The sequence below is a fragment of the Pogona vitticeps genome, chromosome 1 (genome assembly GCF_051106095.1).
Source record: "Pogona vitticeps strain Pit_001003342236 chromosome 1, PviZW2.1, whole genome shotgun sequence".
NCBI classification, from domain to species: Eukaryota; Metazoa; Chordata; class Lepidosauria; order Squamata; family Agamidae; genus Pogona; species Pogona vitticeps.
The window spans coordinates 299,454,821-299,472,394 of NC_135783.1; the positions used below are offsets into that span (position 1 = coordinate 299,454,821).

The 17,574-nt window shown below is 45.0% G+C and overlaps 1 protein-coding gene across 6 annotated transcripts in view; it reads right to left on the minus strand.

Annotated features, from left to right (window-relative positions):
* MIDEAS (mitotic deacetylase associated SANT domain protein) overlaps nt 1-17,574 on the minus strand; it is a 92,767-nt gene that overhangs the window by 7,434 nt on the left and 67,759 nt on the right. For all 6 annotated transcript variants that reach the window (XR_002302040.3, XM_072986203.2, XM_072986204.2 and 3 more), the window contains exons 8-12: nt 16,981-17,056; nt 14,204-14,292; nt 12,647-12,796; nt 12,167-12,364; nt 1,502-1,719 (exon numbers count right to left, since the gene is read on the minus strand). Coding sequence is in view for 5 of the 6 variants with exons in the window: in XM_072986203.2 (XP_072842304.2) it covers nt 1,502-1,719; nt 12,167-12,364; nt 12,647-12,796; nt 14,204-14,292; nt 16,981-17,056 (731 nt within the window). In the remaining variant the exon portion in view is untranslated. The remainder of the gene's footprint in view (nt 1-1,501; nt 1,720-12,166; nt 12,365-12,646; nt 12,797-14,203; nt 14,293-16,980; nt 17,057-17,574) is intronic.

Below are 17,574 nucleotides of genomic sequence, written 5' to 3' on the forward strand. Positions count from 1 at the left end.
CACAAAATATAGCAGTTAGTCTTTAATGTGCCACCATGTTTTTGTCTTCCTTGTTTTATTTTATTATTATTTTTCCCTGACAGACTTTTCAAGGTCATTCATACAGTTTCTTTGAAAACGACCACAGAAACAAAGAAGTCAGAAAGCTATTGAGCGTGCGCTTCTTTCTCAGTCTCTTCAAGGAAAAGGAATGCAGTACAAACAGCAAAGAATTTTGACCAGTGACAGAAAGTTCTGTTTTCACCATCTTAAGTGTCACTATCCCCACATATAAACATCCCGGACAGAGATTTCATTTTTCTCATTTCACCATTTAATACACCTGCTGAAACTCACTGTTTACTGGGTTTTAGGCCGAGTTTGGAAGAGAAGTTATGTCTGTCACTTAATGATCCCTCCAGGCCACAAATCTTCCCAGTTTCACTCGAGATGACTGGGCAAGACACACAGTTATATGCAAACTGACGCCCTGTTTAACAATAAGCCTATTTCTTTAGTCCTGAATTCAAAAAATGTATGAGCACTGTAGAAATACACCGATCGGCATACTCACCTCAAGCCAAATAAAATTAATCAAAGCGATACCATCTATTTGTAGAGAAAGTGTCGCTGGGCAGAATCCCAACACTTATATATGCCATCATAAGCACAATGGCATAAATCTCAGTAGTGTATTGTCACTAGTTAACAAGTCACCACTTGTATTCTTCATTGTGCACCAGTCACACAAAATGTTTACTCTTTAAACTAACTGCAACCACCCAGTGAGATTTATGCCATTACACTTATCCTGACATATATACGCTATGGGATTCTGGCCATAGTGTTATAATGTCAACACTGATAAAATGCTTTGGTTGCTTTTCCTGTAGGGATACATTCCCACAACACTGTATAGTGGGTTTTTTTTAAAAGTCACTTCCAGCATGGAAAAGCAGCATACAAATTAAAATTGATAATGATGATGACAAACTGTTATCTGCAGCTACTGTAAAAATAATTAAATCAAATGTTTGTTGTGGGTTTTTCGGGCTCTTTGGCTGTTTTCTGAAGGTTGTTCTTCCTAACGTTTCGCCAGTCTCTGTGGCCGGCCTCTTCAGAGGACAGGACTCTGTGCTCCGGTGTAGTAATTTGCTCCCAGCTGTGAAAGCCTTCGCGAATACAATTAAATCAAAATTTTATTGAAATACTTATTCAAGATGTCCCCAAAATGTATTTCCACCTTTACAGGAATCCTTCAGTTTCTATTAGTAAAATGCAGACAACTTCTGAGATGGGACACAGAAAATTTGCAGCATGATGAATAGAGAAACTAAGGAATACCTTTCTGTTACTCTAGACAGCTATTTTTACAACTGGGAGAAGGCAACTGCTTGAGCTATTAGCACAGTTAAGTAAAAGAAAAAAGGGGTGAAGACAAACACTTTCTCAATGCTGTACCACATTCACTGTGTAGAGGGAACATGTACAGTTAATTAAAAGAGAGTCCTCCTCCTCTTACCTGCCACACTTTTTACATGGAAATTCCTCTTCTTGGTTCTGTGCTTTGTTAGCAGTTTCTTGCTTGGGTTTTGGCTTTCTTCTCTGCTTCTGTGCCGGTGGAGAAGTTTTCCGATATTTAATGGGTGTCTCCTTTGTCCTCTTTGAGGCTCTGCCTCGGCCTTCTGCCTCTTTCGGAGGGCCAAGCTCCTGGCGCCTCTCCAGAGTGTGACTGACCACCTTCCGAAGAGGAAACAACCGTCACAAGGGAACAGATGTTGAACAATCCCCAGAAATGTGGATTTATCATCATCATCATCAACAACAAAAAAACTTGTATCAAAAGTATGCAAAATGAAACATTAACAAACTCGAAGAGTAGAGAGGGACAAAACACATCTGCTTTGGTCATTTTTCTGCTACCAAGATATCCCTCGAACTTGTACCACTCAATTCCACCAGTGAACTATGTCGTCGAATTTTGTCGCTAATTGCAAAAATCTCATTTAAAACAGGAAAAAAATGTTGCTTTTAACTGGCTTTTCTCAGTTACATGCCAAAATATGAAGGATTAATTTGCTGTTGGATTCTGAAGGCATGATCATTGTTACTGGCAGTGTGGCCTGAGGTGGGTGAAAAATTGGTCTTTTGAGGCACCAAAGTTGTCCACCCCTGTACTAAAATATTGGAGTAAAATATGTAGCTTTTAAGTTAGTAAATCTGAACTGAGTATGTATTTAGCATATGGCTATGTGGGATAAGATGCTAATTACCTGTAACTCTCTGGTTCTTCGAGTGGTCCTCTGTGAAGTCACACTAATGGGTTAATCTGTGCTCAAGCAGAGCAGTTTCAGAAACTTCCACAGCTTTAAGCACTTGGTGCCGGGACCTCCCCTACACCTGGCTATATAACTCCACCCCCAGCACCTAACCCTTAGTTCCAAAGAACCGACCGCCGCTGCCCAACACGCCATGGCACATGTGATGGACAGTGGGGAGGAGGGCAGGACGTGTGAATTCCCAGAGGACCACTCAAAGAACCAGAGTTGCAGATAAGTAACCTCTTTTCTCCTTCGTGGTCTCTGTGAATACACACTAATGGGTGACTGGCAAGTTGACTAACCAGGAGGAGGGACATCATGAAATACAGAAGCCAGGACTGCTCGAGCTACCACAGCCTGAACCTTGGGCTGAACATCCAGGTGGTAGTGAGATGAAGGTAGATGGAGTGGCACATATGGCAGTATGGCAGACATCCGCGATATCCACTCCATGGAGAAACGCCATTGAGGATGTTACAGCTCTAGTAGAGTGAGCTCTCAGTGATTTTGGAAGAGGAGTCTTTGCCAAGTTATAGGCAAGATGGATGGCCTGGACTATCCATCTAGAGATGGTCCGAGAGGAAGCTAGTGCTCAGAAGGAGGAGCCAGCAAAGGTAACAAGGAGACGCTGTGAGGCATGAAAAGTGGTTGTGTGATGCACATCATATGACAGAGCATGCTTCCCAACTAGAGCGTGCAGCGCTGTCTCACGTGGAGAAGATGGAGCGGGAAAGAAGACAGGAAAGACAGCTGGCTGGTTCAAATGGAAGGCAGAAAATACCTTAGGGAAGAAGGTAAGGTCTGGCCATAAGGTTACTTTGCAGAAAAGAGGATCTGCTCTTAGTGTAGCCAGTCCACCAGGCCTGCAAGCTAAGGAGAAAGGCAGTCTTGAGGGCTAGCAAGTAGAGCGATGCTGACTTCAAGGGCTTGAAGGGAGGCCTCATAAGCTGTCAAAGTAGCAATTGGAGAGACCACTGAGGTATTAGGCAGGGCGCATATTCTCCAGGCCTCAGAGAAATAGCTTGCTGGTAGAATGAACCAGTCCCAGGTGAAACAGGTGAAGGGGAAACTGAAGGAATGCATCCAGAGACATTGGCCTAGTAGGCAAATGTTGTCTTGATGTAAAGTGGCAGAACGCCTACCCATTAAAGGAGTAGGTCAAGGTGGTAGAAGGTTTGTGAGCATGATTGAGCATGTCTGTTACTGTCGGGGAAGACTCCAAGCCGACAGGTAGAGGGACACAAGGCCCGGATGAAACATCCGACCTTTGTCCCAAGATAGTAGGTGAGGGACCAGCTGCAACCTGATGTATTCTGCAGCTCATGGGAGCAGGATCAAGAACCATGGCTAGCAAGCATGACGTTTGCACACTCATGTAGGACTCGAACAGCAGTCCTTTGAAGAAGGGGGAAAGGTGGAAACCTGTAAAAGAGGCCCTGTGACCAATTCATCAGGAAGCGTCCCCTAGGGAGTTACGATTGATGCCGGTTCAGGAGCAGCACATGGCACACATCTAGTTTGTCCATGATGCGAAAACATCTATGTCTGGAGTTTCCCATCAATGACAGAGGAGGCGAAAGATGGCATCGTCGAGAGCCCGCTTGTGAGGACAGGACTCTAGTCTGCTGAGATGGTCTGCTAAGGAATTGTTCCTGCCTGTGAAACGTACAGCCACTGGATAAATGTGGCAAGCATAACACCATTCTGAAAGGTCAATGGTGCAAAAGAAAAGGTGTAACGAATGAGCACCACCCTGCTTGTTTATATAATAAACTGCAGTGGTATCACCTGATGCGACCTGGACCACCCGACCCCGGAGTAGGGGCTAAGAAGCCCAAAAGGCCTTGGTGTTTGCCAGGAGCTCCAGCACTTGACATGAAGGCCAGCTACCAGCGGCCAAGGGCAATATAGTGGCACAGGCAAGCCTGCCCGCCCGGGCTTGGCATCCACCACGGACTGAACCAAACGGGTCAAGAGGCAAAAGAGTCTCCCTAAGTGTAGGTTGGGGGGGAAATCCCCACCAGCCCAGTTATGGAGCGAGTTTTGGAGTCATCTGGAGCAATGTGGATGGGTGGTTGCAAGATATCTGAAAAAGTGAGAGAAACCAGGCTTGAAGGGACCGCATCCTCAGCTGAGCATGCTGTGCCACAGCTGTGGTAGATGCCATCAGCCCCAGGAGTCACTGGACTTGTAGGACAGGGAAGCAAGAGCCTGGAGGAAAAAAAAAAGGAGCATAAGAAATCAAGCAATTTCACAGACTTGTCATCAGGGAAGAAAACCCTGCTTCAAGAAAGCATCCCAAGTCTCATTAATACAATATACACACCGTGTAGGTTGAAAAGTCGACTTTTCTATGTTGACCTTCAGTCCTAATGCTGACAAAGGGATAGTGTCAAGGAGGTGTGTCTACCAATTCGTGACTTGGACTCAGTGGCCAGGAGCCAGTTATCCAGCTACAGGTAAACAGCGATTCCCCCTGCTGAAAGACTGAGAAAATGTTGATGGCCTGACCGGATACCATCATTTATTTATTTATTTATTTTATTTATTTATTTATTTTATTTATATCCCGCCTATCTGGTCGTGTGAGGACCACTCTAGGCGGCTAACAACATAAGAATAAACAATAAAAATACATATAACCATATTACTTAACAACAACAAAAAAAAAAAATAAAAAAAAATTATTAAACAGGATAGGAGAGCTGTAGGGTAGAGAGAAATCGTCAGGAATTATCTGTTGGGAAGGCCTGCCTAAACATCCAAGTTTTTAATTGTTTTTTAAAAATACCCAGCGAGGGAGCCGCGCGAATCTCAGGGGGTAAGTCGTTCCAGAGACGAGGAGCCACCGCCGAGAAGGCCCGATTTCTAGTCTTTTCCTTCCGGGCCTCCTTCGGCGTTAGGCTCCTCAGTCTCACCTCCTGGCTCGCACGAGTGACACGGGTAGATCTTGGTGGGAGGAGGCGTTCCGCCAAGTATCGAGGTCCTAAACCGTTTAGGGCTTTATACACAAGCATCAACACTTTGAAGTTGATGCGGAAACGGATGGGCAGCCAATGCAAAGCAGCCAGAGTGGGGGAGATATGTTGGTATCTTCTCACTCCACTGAGTAATCTGGCCGCCGCATTCTGCACCACCTGTAGTTTCCGCAGCAGTCCCAAAGGTAGCCCCACGTAGAGCGCATTACAGTGGTCTAATCTTGAGATTACGAGCGCATGCACCAAGGTGGTGAGGGCCCCGACATCAAGGTAGGATCGCAGCTGGGCTATCCGCCTAAGGTGGAAAAAGGCGGTGCGGACCACGGACGCCACCTGGGATTCCATAGTGAGCGCCGGGTCTAGATGGATCCCCAAGCTGCGGACCCCGTCCCTGGCGGGCAGGGTCACCCCCCCAAAAGTGAGGGAGTTTCCCAAATCCCCTACTGTGGGGGCGCCCACCCTTAGTACCTCCGTCTTGTCCGGGTTCAGCCTCAGCCCATTCTCCTGCATCCATTCCAGTACGGTCTCCAGGCAGCGCTGAAGGGACAGAACGGCATCTCCTGCGGTAGGTGAGAAGGAGATGTAGAGCTGCGTGTCATCCGCATACTGATGGCACTGTGCTCCACACCCCCTGATGACCCCACCCAGCGGCCTCATATAGATATTAAACAGCATTGGGGAGATAATCGACCCCTGTGGAACCCCACAATTGAGGCTCCACGGGGCCGAGACACTCTCCCCAAGCTGTACTCTCTGGGGGCGGTCCTCCAAGAAGGAACGGAGCCAGGCCAAAGCCCGGCCTCCTATTCCTAACTCAGAGAGCCTCCCCAGGAGGATACCGTGGTCAATGGTATCAAAGGCCGCTGAGATATCGAGGAGGACCAGCAGAGACATTTTGCCCCTGTCGGCCTCCCTCAATAGGTCATCACACAGGGCGACCAATGCCGTTTCTGTACCGTGGCGCGGCCTGAAGCCCGACTGGAATGGATCCAGGGCATCTGTTTCATCCAGGAGCGCCTGAAGCTGATCGGCCACCACCCTCTCGACTACCTTGCTTAAGAAGGAAACATTGGCGACGGGCCTGTAGTTGCCAATTTCATCCGCCGCCAAGCTAGGTTTCTTTCTAATGGGCCTAATGAGTGTGTCCTTGAGGGCAGAAGGAAATCTGCCCTCAAGGAAAGACCCATTAATTATTACAGTAGCCCATTCCGTTGTTGAAGGCCTGGCTGCCTTGATTAGCCAGGCCGGGCAAGGGTCCAAGGAGGAGGTGGTGGCACGACAGCGGTCAAGTGCCCTGGCCACAGTATCGGGTGTGACAGGCTGAAAGGAATCAAAGGTCACCGGGCAAGACGGAGCGCTGGACATCTCTGCTCGACTCACTGTATTCAAAAAAGGAGAGAGGTCCCGGCGGATGGCCTCCACTTTTGATTTAAAAAATGCTGCAAATTGGTCCGGTGAAAAACTAGGGGGAGGCCCATCACTCGGACCAATTCCGGATAGGTCGCGTACTATACGGAATAATTCCGCCTGCTGGTTAGCAGCCTCGCTTATCCGGTTAGCGAGATATGTTCGAGTAGCAGCCTTTACCTTCGCTAGGTAAAGGTTAGTAGCGACCTTAACAGCTATACAATTGAAATCCGTCGGGGCCTTTCTCCACTTGCGCTCTAGCCGTCTCCTGACCCGCTTCGATGTCCGGAGATCCTGGTTATACCAGGGCGCCGGGCGATCTCTGCGGCGGAGAGGGCGTTCAGGAGCGATCGTGTCTACAGCACTAGTCGCGGCGGTAAACCAGCCGTCGACCAGAGCCTCGACAGGAGCGCCAGCCAGGTCAGCCGTAACCCGTCTCATGGCTTCCTGGAATCCAACCGGATCCAGTAGCCTTCGAGGGCGGACCATAACAATAGGTCCCTGCTCCCTGCGAGGGGGGAGAGCCATTTTAAGGGTGCATTTTATTAGGTGGTGATCCGACCATGACAAGGGTACCGACTCAAGGTCAGTCACCATCGGATCACTCTCGCTCCCATTGGTGGAAAAGACCAGGTCTAGTGTATGACCACCCACGTGTGTGGGGCCGTTGACATGTTGGGACATGTTCAAGAAGGCCATGGTCTCCAAGAACTCAAGAGCTGGCCCGGAAACCTCTGCCCCCGCATGCACGTTAAAGTCCCCCAAAACCAAAAGCTTCGGGGAGCCCAACAGTGCCGCGGAGACAAAGTCCGCCAGCTCCGGTAGGGAAATGGCTGGGTCGCGGGGAGCACGGTAACCCAGCAAGATCCCAATACCATCCCTGGCCCCAATCGACACGTGGAGAGCCTCAAGACCCGGCTTTACCACCGAGGAGCGCCTAGCTACCTCCAAGATGGATTTATAAACGATGGCTACACCCCCCCCCCCGGCCCTCCAGTCTACCCTGGTGTTGGACAGCATAACCGGGCGGACAGATGAGAGCGAGGGGGGGACCCCCCTCTCCGCCAATCCATGTTTCGGTTATGCAAGCCAGGTCTGCATCTTCCTCCAGAATGAGATCGTAAATTAGCTGGGCCTTGTTAGATACAGACCTGGCATTCAACAACACCAGGCGTAGAGTGGAGGGCTGACTGGTCTGACTACCTCGGTACTGGGGGTTGGTCTCCGTCTCAGAACAACGAACAGCCTTTAAGCATCTGTTCGCTGTTCTTCTGACACGAGTAGGGACGGAGCCAACGCCATACCGCCCTCTACCCGTAATCACGGAGATGTTTTGGGGACCCTCGCTGGGAAGGCAGGCCTTCCATTCCATGACGAAAAAGAGGAGGGGAGGGAGAGAAGGGAAAGAGAAAAGGGGGAAGGGCTAGTAACGTAATGTAAATAACACAAGTAACAAAAGAAAAGATAATTAATTATACAATACAACATAACAAAAATAGAATACATCAGTAAAGAAACATATAAGAAACAAGGTAGTATCAATCATTAATAATAATTAAAATAAATTAATTAAAAAATAAATATTAAATTAACTTAATTTTAAATAATTAAATTTAACAAAAAGAAAGAAAAATATAAATTAAAAACACGAAAACAAGCATCCAACCAACTCTCTGGACGTAACATGTGAATAACAGAGTCCAAGAAAGCCATACGGAATCTACGTAGCGTAATAAAAGAATTCAGGCCTTCCAAATCAAAGATGGGCCAGAGGCCTCTGTCTTTTTTTTTTTAAGGGGGTGGTGATGGTGGCCGTAATGTGGCCTAGGACAGTGGGGTATACTGAATTCAATAGCATAGCTGGTAGCTATGATAGAGAGCACCCAAGTATTAAACATGAAGGAACACCAATCGGAAAAAGGAGGGGCCAGATGGCCTGACTGGTCAACGACAGAGAAGTCAGGTGCAGTAAAGAGACCGCTTGGTTTTGCAGTCCTGCCTGCAGTTCTGTTGGTCAGGGCGCTGCCTGCCCTCATGTCTAGGGGGTGGCAGCTGGTAACTTAGGGGGTTGAGGCCTTTGACATTCCCGGTATGCCCTAGGCTGGTAGGAGCATCACCAGGTTCTTGCAGTTGTTACACAGCAAATGACCGTGCCGCCTTCGGGAGCTTGGGCAGGTTATCAAGAATAACATCAGTTTTCTAACTAAAAGCCGCACACCAACAAACCGCAGGTCCTCAACCCTCAGTCGTTTGGATGCTGGTTTAAGGTATGTCGAGCAGCAATGCGCTCGTGACACGTCCACCCCCTTGCCTCGTAGTGACATGGGAGGCTGCAGGAGTTGCACAGAAGGTGCACAGGAGTTACCTGCAGAATTGGCAATGTCAAATTCAGTAAGTGGCAATGATAAGCACCCATAGCAGAGGAGTAGTTGGCTACATGGCGGCCAGAAAATAAAAACACCAACCAAAGAACTCCTTATCTTTTAATGGTAAAGGAGGGTGACTTACTACAGCAGCTGATATGGGAGTAGGAAGATTGGTTGGATGTCTTTCTCCCCTTCTGACTCTTGTGAGTCCCAGCTAAATAAGAGAAGTCCTTCTGATGATTAGGGGAGCAGTCTTTCTTAGTATGAGCCTGACTAAACTCAGTCTCAATACAGTTGCGAGGACAGAGAAGGCTGAAATGGTTAACATCGGGTTAGGGCGAACCCGCAGACACTTTGCTGCCAGAGCCGAGTTTGAGGGAGCATTACACTTTTGAGGCATAGATGGAGGCGCAAAGTACTTCTTAGCCCGTGGCTCAGAACAGTGCCAGGTGGAGTGGGGCACCGGTGGTGGCAGAAAAGGTGGCGGAAAAGGCTCATAGCTCCTGTACCAGATAAAAAGGACTGGTCCAGCATGAACTTGTTGGCACAATAGGACCCTCCTGAGGAAAATTACTCGGGTCTACCTGACAGTAGCAGGGTTTTAGGGTTGACTCTTATAAGTGCTTTCCTTATGAGCCTATGCAGGCGCTGGCAGCTAAAATGGGACTGTGGGCTACTGTGTGAACAAGCCCATTGATAAAGAGGGCTGTTTTGGGCCAAATTATGAGCCACCAAACAAGTGCTACCCCAGACAGGAATATCACTGACTAGCAGGGCTAGCCGTGGGAGCTGCAGGCCCCCCGTTTTTTTTAAAAGGCAAAGCTAGGAAGAAGAAACAACTTGCTATTTAGAAGAATGAACAAGGGAGACCAAGAAAGAAAAGATAAGAAATAGAATTTGTTTTTACTTGCAAAGTTCTGAACAGAGCTGCTACTACAGCGGTAATGGAGAAAAGAACTGAGGCACTAATGCCGGGGGTAGAGTTATATAGCCAGGTGTAGGGGAGGTCCCGGCACCAAGTGCTTAAAGCTGTGGAAGTTTCCGAGACTGCTCTGCTTGAGTGCAGATTAACCCATTAGTGTGTATTCACAGAGACCATGAAGGAGAATCTTAAAATATCATAGGTAAGCTAAGTTTAAAGTTAGATTGTTATTATGAGTTCCATGTGGTGCTTGTTTTGAAAACAGTTAAAGCTTGAGCTGAAGTGGTTTTTGAAGGCCTGGGAGAAACATACAATACAACATACACAGTTGCACCCATTTCTTGAGAGGTCTGATCTGGTCATGGTGATATATCTCTGCTGGATTACTGTAATGACCTCTACATGGGGCTGCCCTTGGAAAGTGTTCTGAAACTCCAGCAGATGCAAAATGCCGCATCCAGATTGTTAACTGGAGTTGGTTGCAGGGAACATATAATTCCCCTTTTACAGTAGCTCCACTCACTGCTGATCTGTTTCCAGAGTAGACTATGTCTAGATGGGTGGCATATAAATGCAATAAATAAATAAATTCAAAGTGCTTGTTTTAACCTAAATGGCCTGGGTCCAAGCTATCTCAAAGACCATATCTCCCATTATGAGTCAGCTCAGGTGTCAAGATCATTAGAGGAGGCCCTTCTCTTGGTTCCACCAGCTTCATAGGTGCATTTGGTGGGGACATGAGAGAGGACTTGTTGCACCCAGACTTTGGAATTCTTTCCTACAGGAGGCCAGACTGGCCCCACCTTTGCTGTCCTTCTGCAGGCAGGCAAAGACCTTTCTCTTCACGCAAGCTTTCCCTTCGTGACTGGCTGTCTGAGAGAGAATTGTTGTGCTTTGTTGCTTTTAAATGTGTTTTTAGTATTGATTTTATCTACCATTTTTAATATAATACCATTTAATTCTTTTTAAATATCTGTATACTTACTGTTTTCAACTTTTAAATATTATCTTTTTAATGATGTAAACTGCCTTGGGTCCTTTTAAGGAGAAAGGCAAAGTAAAAATATTTTAAAGAAATAAAATAAATAAATACTCCTGCTGGCCTTCCTTTATTCACTTCTGGTCACCCACCACGAAGCTAATTTTGACCTCTGGAATTTTAAAACACAGGAACCCCAATCCAGAGGCTCTCTCCTCCTGTAATTGTTCCACACTGACCAGAATCCATTTCATCCCAGCATAATACAGAGTCATGCTGGTGCAATCTTTCCAGGCATTATGCTAAGGCAGTTACAAAAATCTAAGAGCCTTGCTGGAGTAGGCCAAGACCTGCCCAGTCCAACAATCTGTTCACACAGTGACCAACCAAATACACTGAGGAGAAGCCCACCAGTAGGATGTGAGAGAAGTACTACCGCCCTATCCAATCATAGAAGGGTAGGCCCACCGAATCAGTGCAGTTTGGAGAGTGAACTCCTCTACAAGTCCCATCCATTCAAATGACCCCACCCCAATTGCAACTTATGTTAACATAAGTCAGAAGTAGAGTAGGCCCATTTGAATCAATGGCACTTATGGAAAAGTTAACTCACCAAACCACCACTGATTCAATGGGCCTACTCAAGTTGCAGCAGCTTACAACATTAAGCATCAGGGGTTCAAGCCACTGTGCGGTAGCAAATTCCCCAGTTTTGTTATGTACTGTATTCTTGGCTATTCTGGATCTACCTTTGTTCAGCTTCAGTGGGTGGTCCTGTGTTCTACTCCTTTGAGAGAAAGAGAGAGTTCCTGTCCATTTTCACCAACCAAATGCATAATCCGCCACATCTCCCTTTACCCACCGTTTAATACACTGAATTCTACAATCATTTCTCACAAGGGGGATCTTAATCATATGGTTTGCTCTTTCCTTGACCTTTTCTGGTCTACTGTATCCATTTTCGGCACTCTAGGCTAAACGGTACACAATATTCCAAGTGTGGTCACACCACAGATTTGTAAAGGGGCAGGACGATACTGTTGGTTCTATTTTCAGTTCCTTTTCTCATTATGCCCATCATGAAATATGTCGTTTTTACAGAAACCACAATCTGGGGAAATATTTCCATCAAGCTACCCAATGTAATCCCAAAATGAATTGGGCAGAAAGCTCTTGGAGCATAAATTACAGACCATGAAACACCTAACACTTACCTGGTCCTCAAGGCTTAGAGCCGGTGAGGGTTTGGGAAGTGTTGTGTTGCTGCTCTTGCCGTGCAACTCATCCCCTTCCACCACTTCCTCTTTTATAACCAGTTCATTCTCTACATCTGCTTCATCTTCATCATCAGTGTTTTCATAATCTTCATTGTATGTTCTGGGAGGAAGAGTCCGTGTAAGCCTATGAGAGCTCTTTATAAGGATAAGAAAAGGAACACAAATTAGTAGATGCATGTTGTCTTGTATGGTTTTAATTCAAGATATTAGAAGTATCTGTATGAGCCCAATGGGGCCAGGCGAGCACTGCTTCAACAGCTTCTGTTCACAAACTATAACTTTCCAATTTTCATCAATTGTTAATCTGTTAAACAGAAATGGCCACTTCCGACTTAAGGTTCTACTACCTTTCGTGCAGTTTTAGCCTTATCCAACATAAATGTTTTATTAGCATAATAAAAGCCTCCAGGATGTTACCTTTATGTCTACTTCAGTTTCATCTTTCGCAGCTCTTTCACCAGTTGCATCAACATCCCCAAAAATTAAGGTCCCATTCCGTCCTATCTTGACTTGCTTTTTGTATGTATAATAGAACTCCACACACTGAGCCACAGTCTTGGTTTTAATCTGGAATACAGGGAAGGGAACAGAGAGGAAGAAGAAAAATAGGAGAAGGAAAGAGAAGTCAATTACATTCCTGTCTGGCACAGTAAACTCACATGCAAGGGGGAAAAATACAGACCACAATCATGAGAACTTTTCTCAAGGTGTATGACTCTGATGGCCCACATCAGGAGTGGGGAACCATCTTCAGCCTGGAAGCTGCATTCCAGTTCAGGAGGGTTGGGGGGCTGCACTAGGTAGGGTGCAAGATACTGGCTTGAGCCCAAAATCTGGGAAGGACCAGATTCTTACCTCTTGGCATTTTTTATAATTTTGGACATTTACCAGGCAAGAACCCAAAGCACAGTTCAACTGCATACCCAACAGCACAACAGCTTTTAATCAGCCTCTTATCTCTATTTAAAAGTAACCACAGAAGAAGCCTGCAGCCAAATGGGGCATCTTAAAGGCTGCATCTGATTCACAGATTGAAAGTCTACCTGGCACAATGTCACGTACACTGCTCTTGGGTTTTGAGGAACAGCTTGTCGTATGGAAGAGGGAACCGCTGCTGTATAGGAACTAGAGGAGATGGTTTTGGTGGCTCCTTCAGCCCAACACGGCAATTCAGTTTCCAACAGTGTGGTTGCATTTTGGTGCATTCTTTGATCAAGATAAGCCACAACTTAAGTAACTATATAAAAAGCATTTTATAATGTTGCTTTTAATTCTGATCCACTCCAGTGGGCTGAAGAAGCTAATAATGGGGGAAACTCTCAACAAGAAAACAGTACAATTTTTTCAGGTTTCTCCCCAGGGTAGTGGTAGTGAAGAAATAAAAAAGGAGTACAAGCAGCTAGGATTCAAACAATCTCCCAGGGGGATTCCCTCGGCTACTTCCTTATCACCAGTCTTTGCCATGTGACATGTAAAGACACACTAAGAACAAGGTCAGTTAGCAGCAGATTCCACTTCCAAGGACCGCTTCATCTCTGTTAAGACTAGAGGCACCTCCAGAAAAGCTAAATTATCTTGTCACAGGTAAAATAAATTATGTTGTGACTTTATTACGCCATGCCAGACACCACAGTAAAATGACATTTTCTCCACTGCACTACTTACCTGGCACTCTGTTCAAACTCTTCCTATATGAGTTGAGGACCTAGTGATTTTTTTCACCCCTTCACAAAAGGAAGAATGGGCTGTACCCAAAAAGCAGATTTAAAATATGTGATCCTAAAAAGCTAGGATAGAATTGTTCAATCTAAGACACTAAAACTACACTTCAATTTAACACTTGCAATAGTATGTAGTGAAAGTGCTCCACTCCAGCAGGCAGTAACCCTAAAGTCAATTAGTCAGCAATATATGTATGAGTCCTGGAATGGTAGATCAACTCTTTTGAAATGCACGCCACAATTAACAACTTACAAGTTTCTGAACCAAGAAGAAGTCTTTCTTGTAGATGGCAATTCCCTTATTGAAGAGTTTCTTTTCAAGCACACTCCATCTATCAGACCCTGAAAAGAAAGATGAGCCACAACTCCATTACATCTCTTTTTATTCTTCCTAAAAATTGAACTTTTTTTTAACTAAGGGAGTAATGAACATCTGGTATTTTATCTTAACTGTACTTGATGTTATCCTTCTTGTATTACATCTGGTTTTCTCATGGATAGAGGTGGGGTGAACACTTTTGCTTGCTTATGTCTGTTGTACCTCTTTCCCCTTAAAACTGTGTAAAGGAAGTACATACTGCTGCCTTTGAATTTCTAAAATAAAAATAATTATGTGCTGTCAAACTGATTTCAACTTATGGCCCCCATTTCCAGGGTACTCTAGCAATATAGTACTCAGAAGCAGCCCACCATTCCTTCCTTTTGCGGGTGCTCTGGGATCCTGCAGCCTGTCCAAGCCCACACAGGTTGGCTCTTCTCTTACAAGACATAGTGAAGAAACGAACTTCTGACTTTCGGCTCAACCACCTCTGGCTCACTAAACTTCTTTTTACTTTTTAACAAAACTAACACTTGAAAGATAATATTTAAATGGTCAAGGGTGCTAAAAACTGTACATCTGTTGACACTGTCACCCGTGAAGCTGTGAAAAATAACTTCAGACATTTGCAATTAATAGGGTGGTGTGTTTTACCCACTCCATTCCTGACGTAAATATGTCAGGTATGAATTGTCCCAACTTATCTTATTATTTATATTATTGGGTTACCTCTTTCTGTCTCTATGTCCTATACTAGGAGAAAAAAAACCTTATGTTTTTCAATAAACCGTGATAGAAAGGACAAGCAATTTGCTCTGATTTGCAGCAGGTGACCCCATTCAAGAGAAAAACAATTTTCTTCCAGTGAAGGGATGTCTGAATTGAATAGAATCATTGTACCCCACGATACAAGAAGAGCAGAATTTATATCTGATTTGATCTTATTTTGCTTCCATTCTGTCTAGAATTTTCAGATCCTTGGTGGAACATACTTGATTCTGCTCAAAGAGCCTTCAGATATGTTTTTCTCAGAAAGCAGCCCACAATTCCCTATCAGAAACTGAGAGACATTCCGAATGTTGCTATAATATAAGGGCCATATAATATAATCAGCACACTTTCCACCTACACTGTATTCACAACCTCTGTGGAATGTATTCTTCACTCTTGTAGTTAACTGAAACAGGAGATGTTCTTAGGAAAAAGCTCAATAATTTTCCATATCCCCAAAGCCAGGTTTAGCTCATAAAATATTTTGATCCTATTTTTAACACAGGAAGTTCTTGGCTATAGATAAACCTGATAATGCATCAATTTGCTCTCAAGTGCAGCAAGATACAGGTACATGTGATCCCAAATGCATCTTTCCTCTGATCAAGAAGAAGCAAATAATACCTACACAGTAATTCATTTGCATTTTACAAAGGACTCTGCTTCTTTTATTGAATGTCCAGATTCATCAAACTCGCAAGTGTCTACAAATGTCACCTGACATACAAAAGGGTATTTTTAGTATCATTTCTAAAAGCAGACCTTATTGAAGTAAGCCATGTGCTAAGTACAAGTTGTCATAGATACTCCAGAATCCAGATGCATTTTGGTTCCACAGGGAAGAAGTATCATGTACAAAGAAGCAATGAATTAATTGAAACATTGCTTGGTAACACTGTCTATTTTTAGTATCTTCACACATCAAACTGGTTTTTGATCACCCTGCCATCCAAAATGTCCACCAAGGCAGTTGTTCTCAACCTTTAGTCCTCCAGATGTTTTAGACTTCCCAGGAGCCACAATCCACACGCTCAATTGTCAGAGATTAGGGGAGATGAAGTCCTGAACACCTAGAGCAGCAGTAGTTGAGAACTGCGGCATGATTGAGCTGAACAAGATGCTACCATCACCCTTCTCTTCCACATGGAGACAAGTATCAGGCTTGCCATGATTCCTTCTTGCAGCTTTGAATGTACAAAAAGCACCTGGGCAAAGAGACAAAGTTCCTAGGACTAATGTTGGCAGGAGGGGAAGTGACCTGCCTGTTCCTCCTTCCTTTTTCAGTCTCCTCTGCATTACACCAACAGGAGGGTCTACTGAAGGTTCCAGTCAATAGATTAACTCTCTCTGATCCTTTAAACATAATTTCTCAAAACCAGCTGCACAGCTGAATATGTAAAACAGGAATGAGATTACCAGCAGTGGCAAATCACTGCAAATTAAATTGCTGTTCCTTAAATGAGATTTTGAGGTGCATGTGACTCATATATAAGGCAAAAAAGCCACAAGCACCCCGGGACCCCCAGAGGATCTCTTTAATCAGTAGTATTTTTCCCCTGCTGATGACATCATCACCACTGTGCACACATGGAGCTGTGCAACAGGATTTTAGCCAAGATGTTGAATATCCTGGGTCAAGAGAAAGCCCATGCTCAAAATACACATGGATCCCCTCAATTACACAGCACAAATCTAAATGTAGTGAGAGGAGGAAAAACGCATGGAATTGGTGCTTGCCCCCATCTCAGCAGGCATGGAGAACAAAGTAGGACAGTTACAGCAGAATTGCTACCAACACATGAGCATAAAGGCGCACTTCCAAAATATTTAAGTATCTCTCAGGCTGAGACAGCGGGTAGAAACCCACTTCTGCCCACCCAATTAAAGAGCACAGCCAAAAAAGAGCAGCAGTCATGCCCACTACCTTGTTGCCAGCCTACCTGTGTAGTGATAGTCTGCGAGGGGGTGCTTTGGAGGGCGCACGGACTTCTTCAGCAGCATTTTGGTCAGAGCAGCCTGGGACACAAACACACACACACACACACACAATAAGGTTCAAAGCAAACAAGATTCAGTCCTTTTAGCTAAACCTGTGAAATTGCTGGCACAAAGAAAACGGTGTAAGAAGAAGGAACCACACAGCATCTTAATGGCTAATAAATACACTTTGCATAAACTTCCTTGGGCCCAACTTTATTTTCGTCATGTTCCTCTACTCCACTAACTTAACCCAAAAGACTACATTTAGACTCTTTCCCTCCCCATCCTTTCCAGCTTCAGTCCTTCTTTGCACCTACAAGTGAAGCTATTTGGGCCATAATTAATTAATGTTCTCCTCCTACATGGTAATAATAACTCATTTGATAATGGTTCACATCAGCGCGTGCCCAATTAAAGAAGAATTTCCACTCAGGGATTCCATCCTAATTAACAATTGTTCACAGTGCTAGTTAACACCCATGTTTAATAATTCAGTTCATTCAAGTAAACAATAATCCAAAGCTAACAAATAAATAAAGGGCAAAGCAATCCTA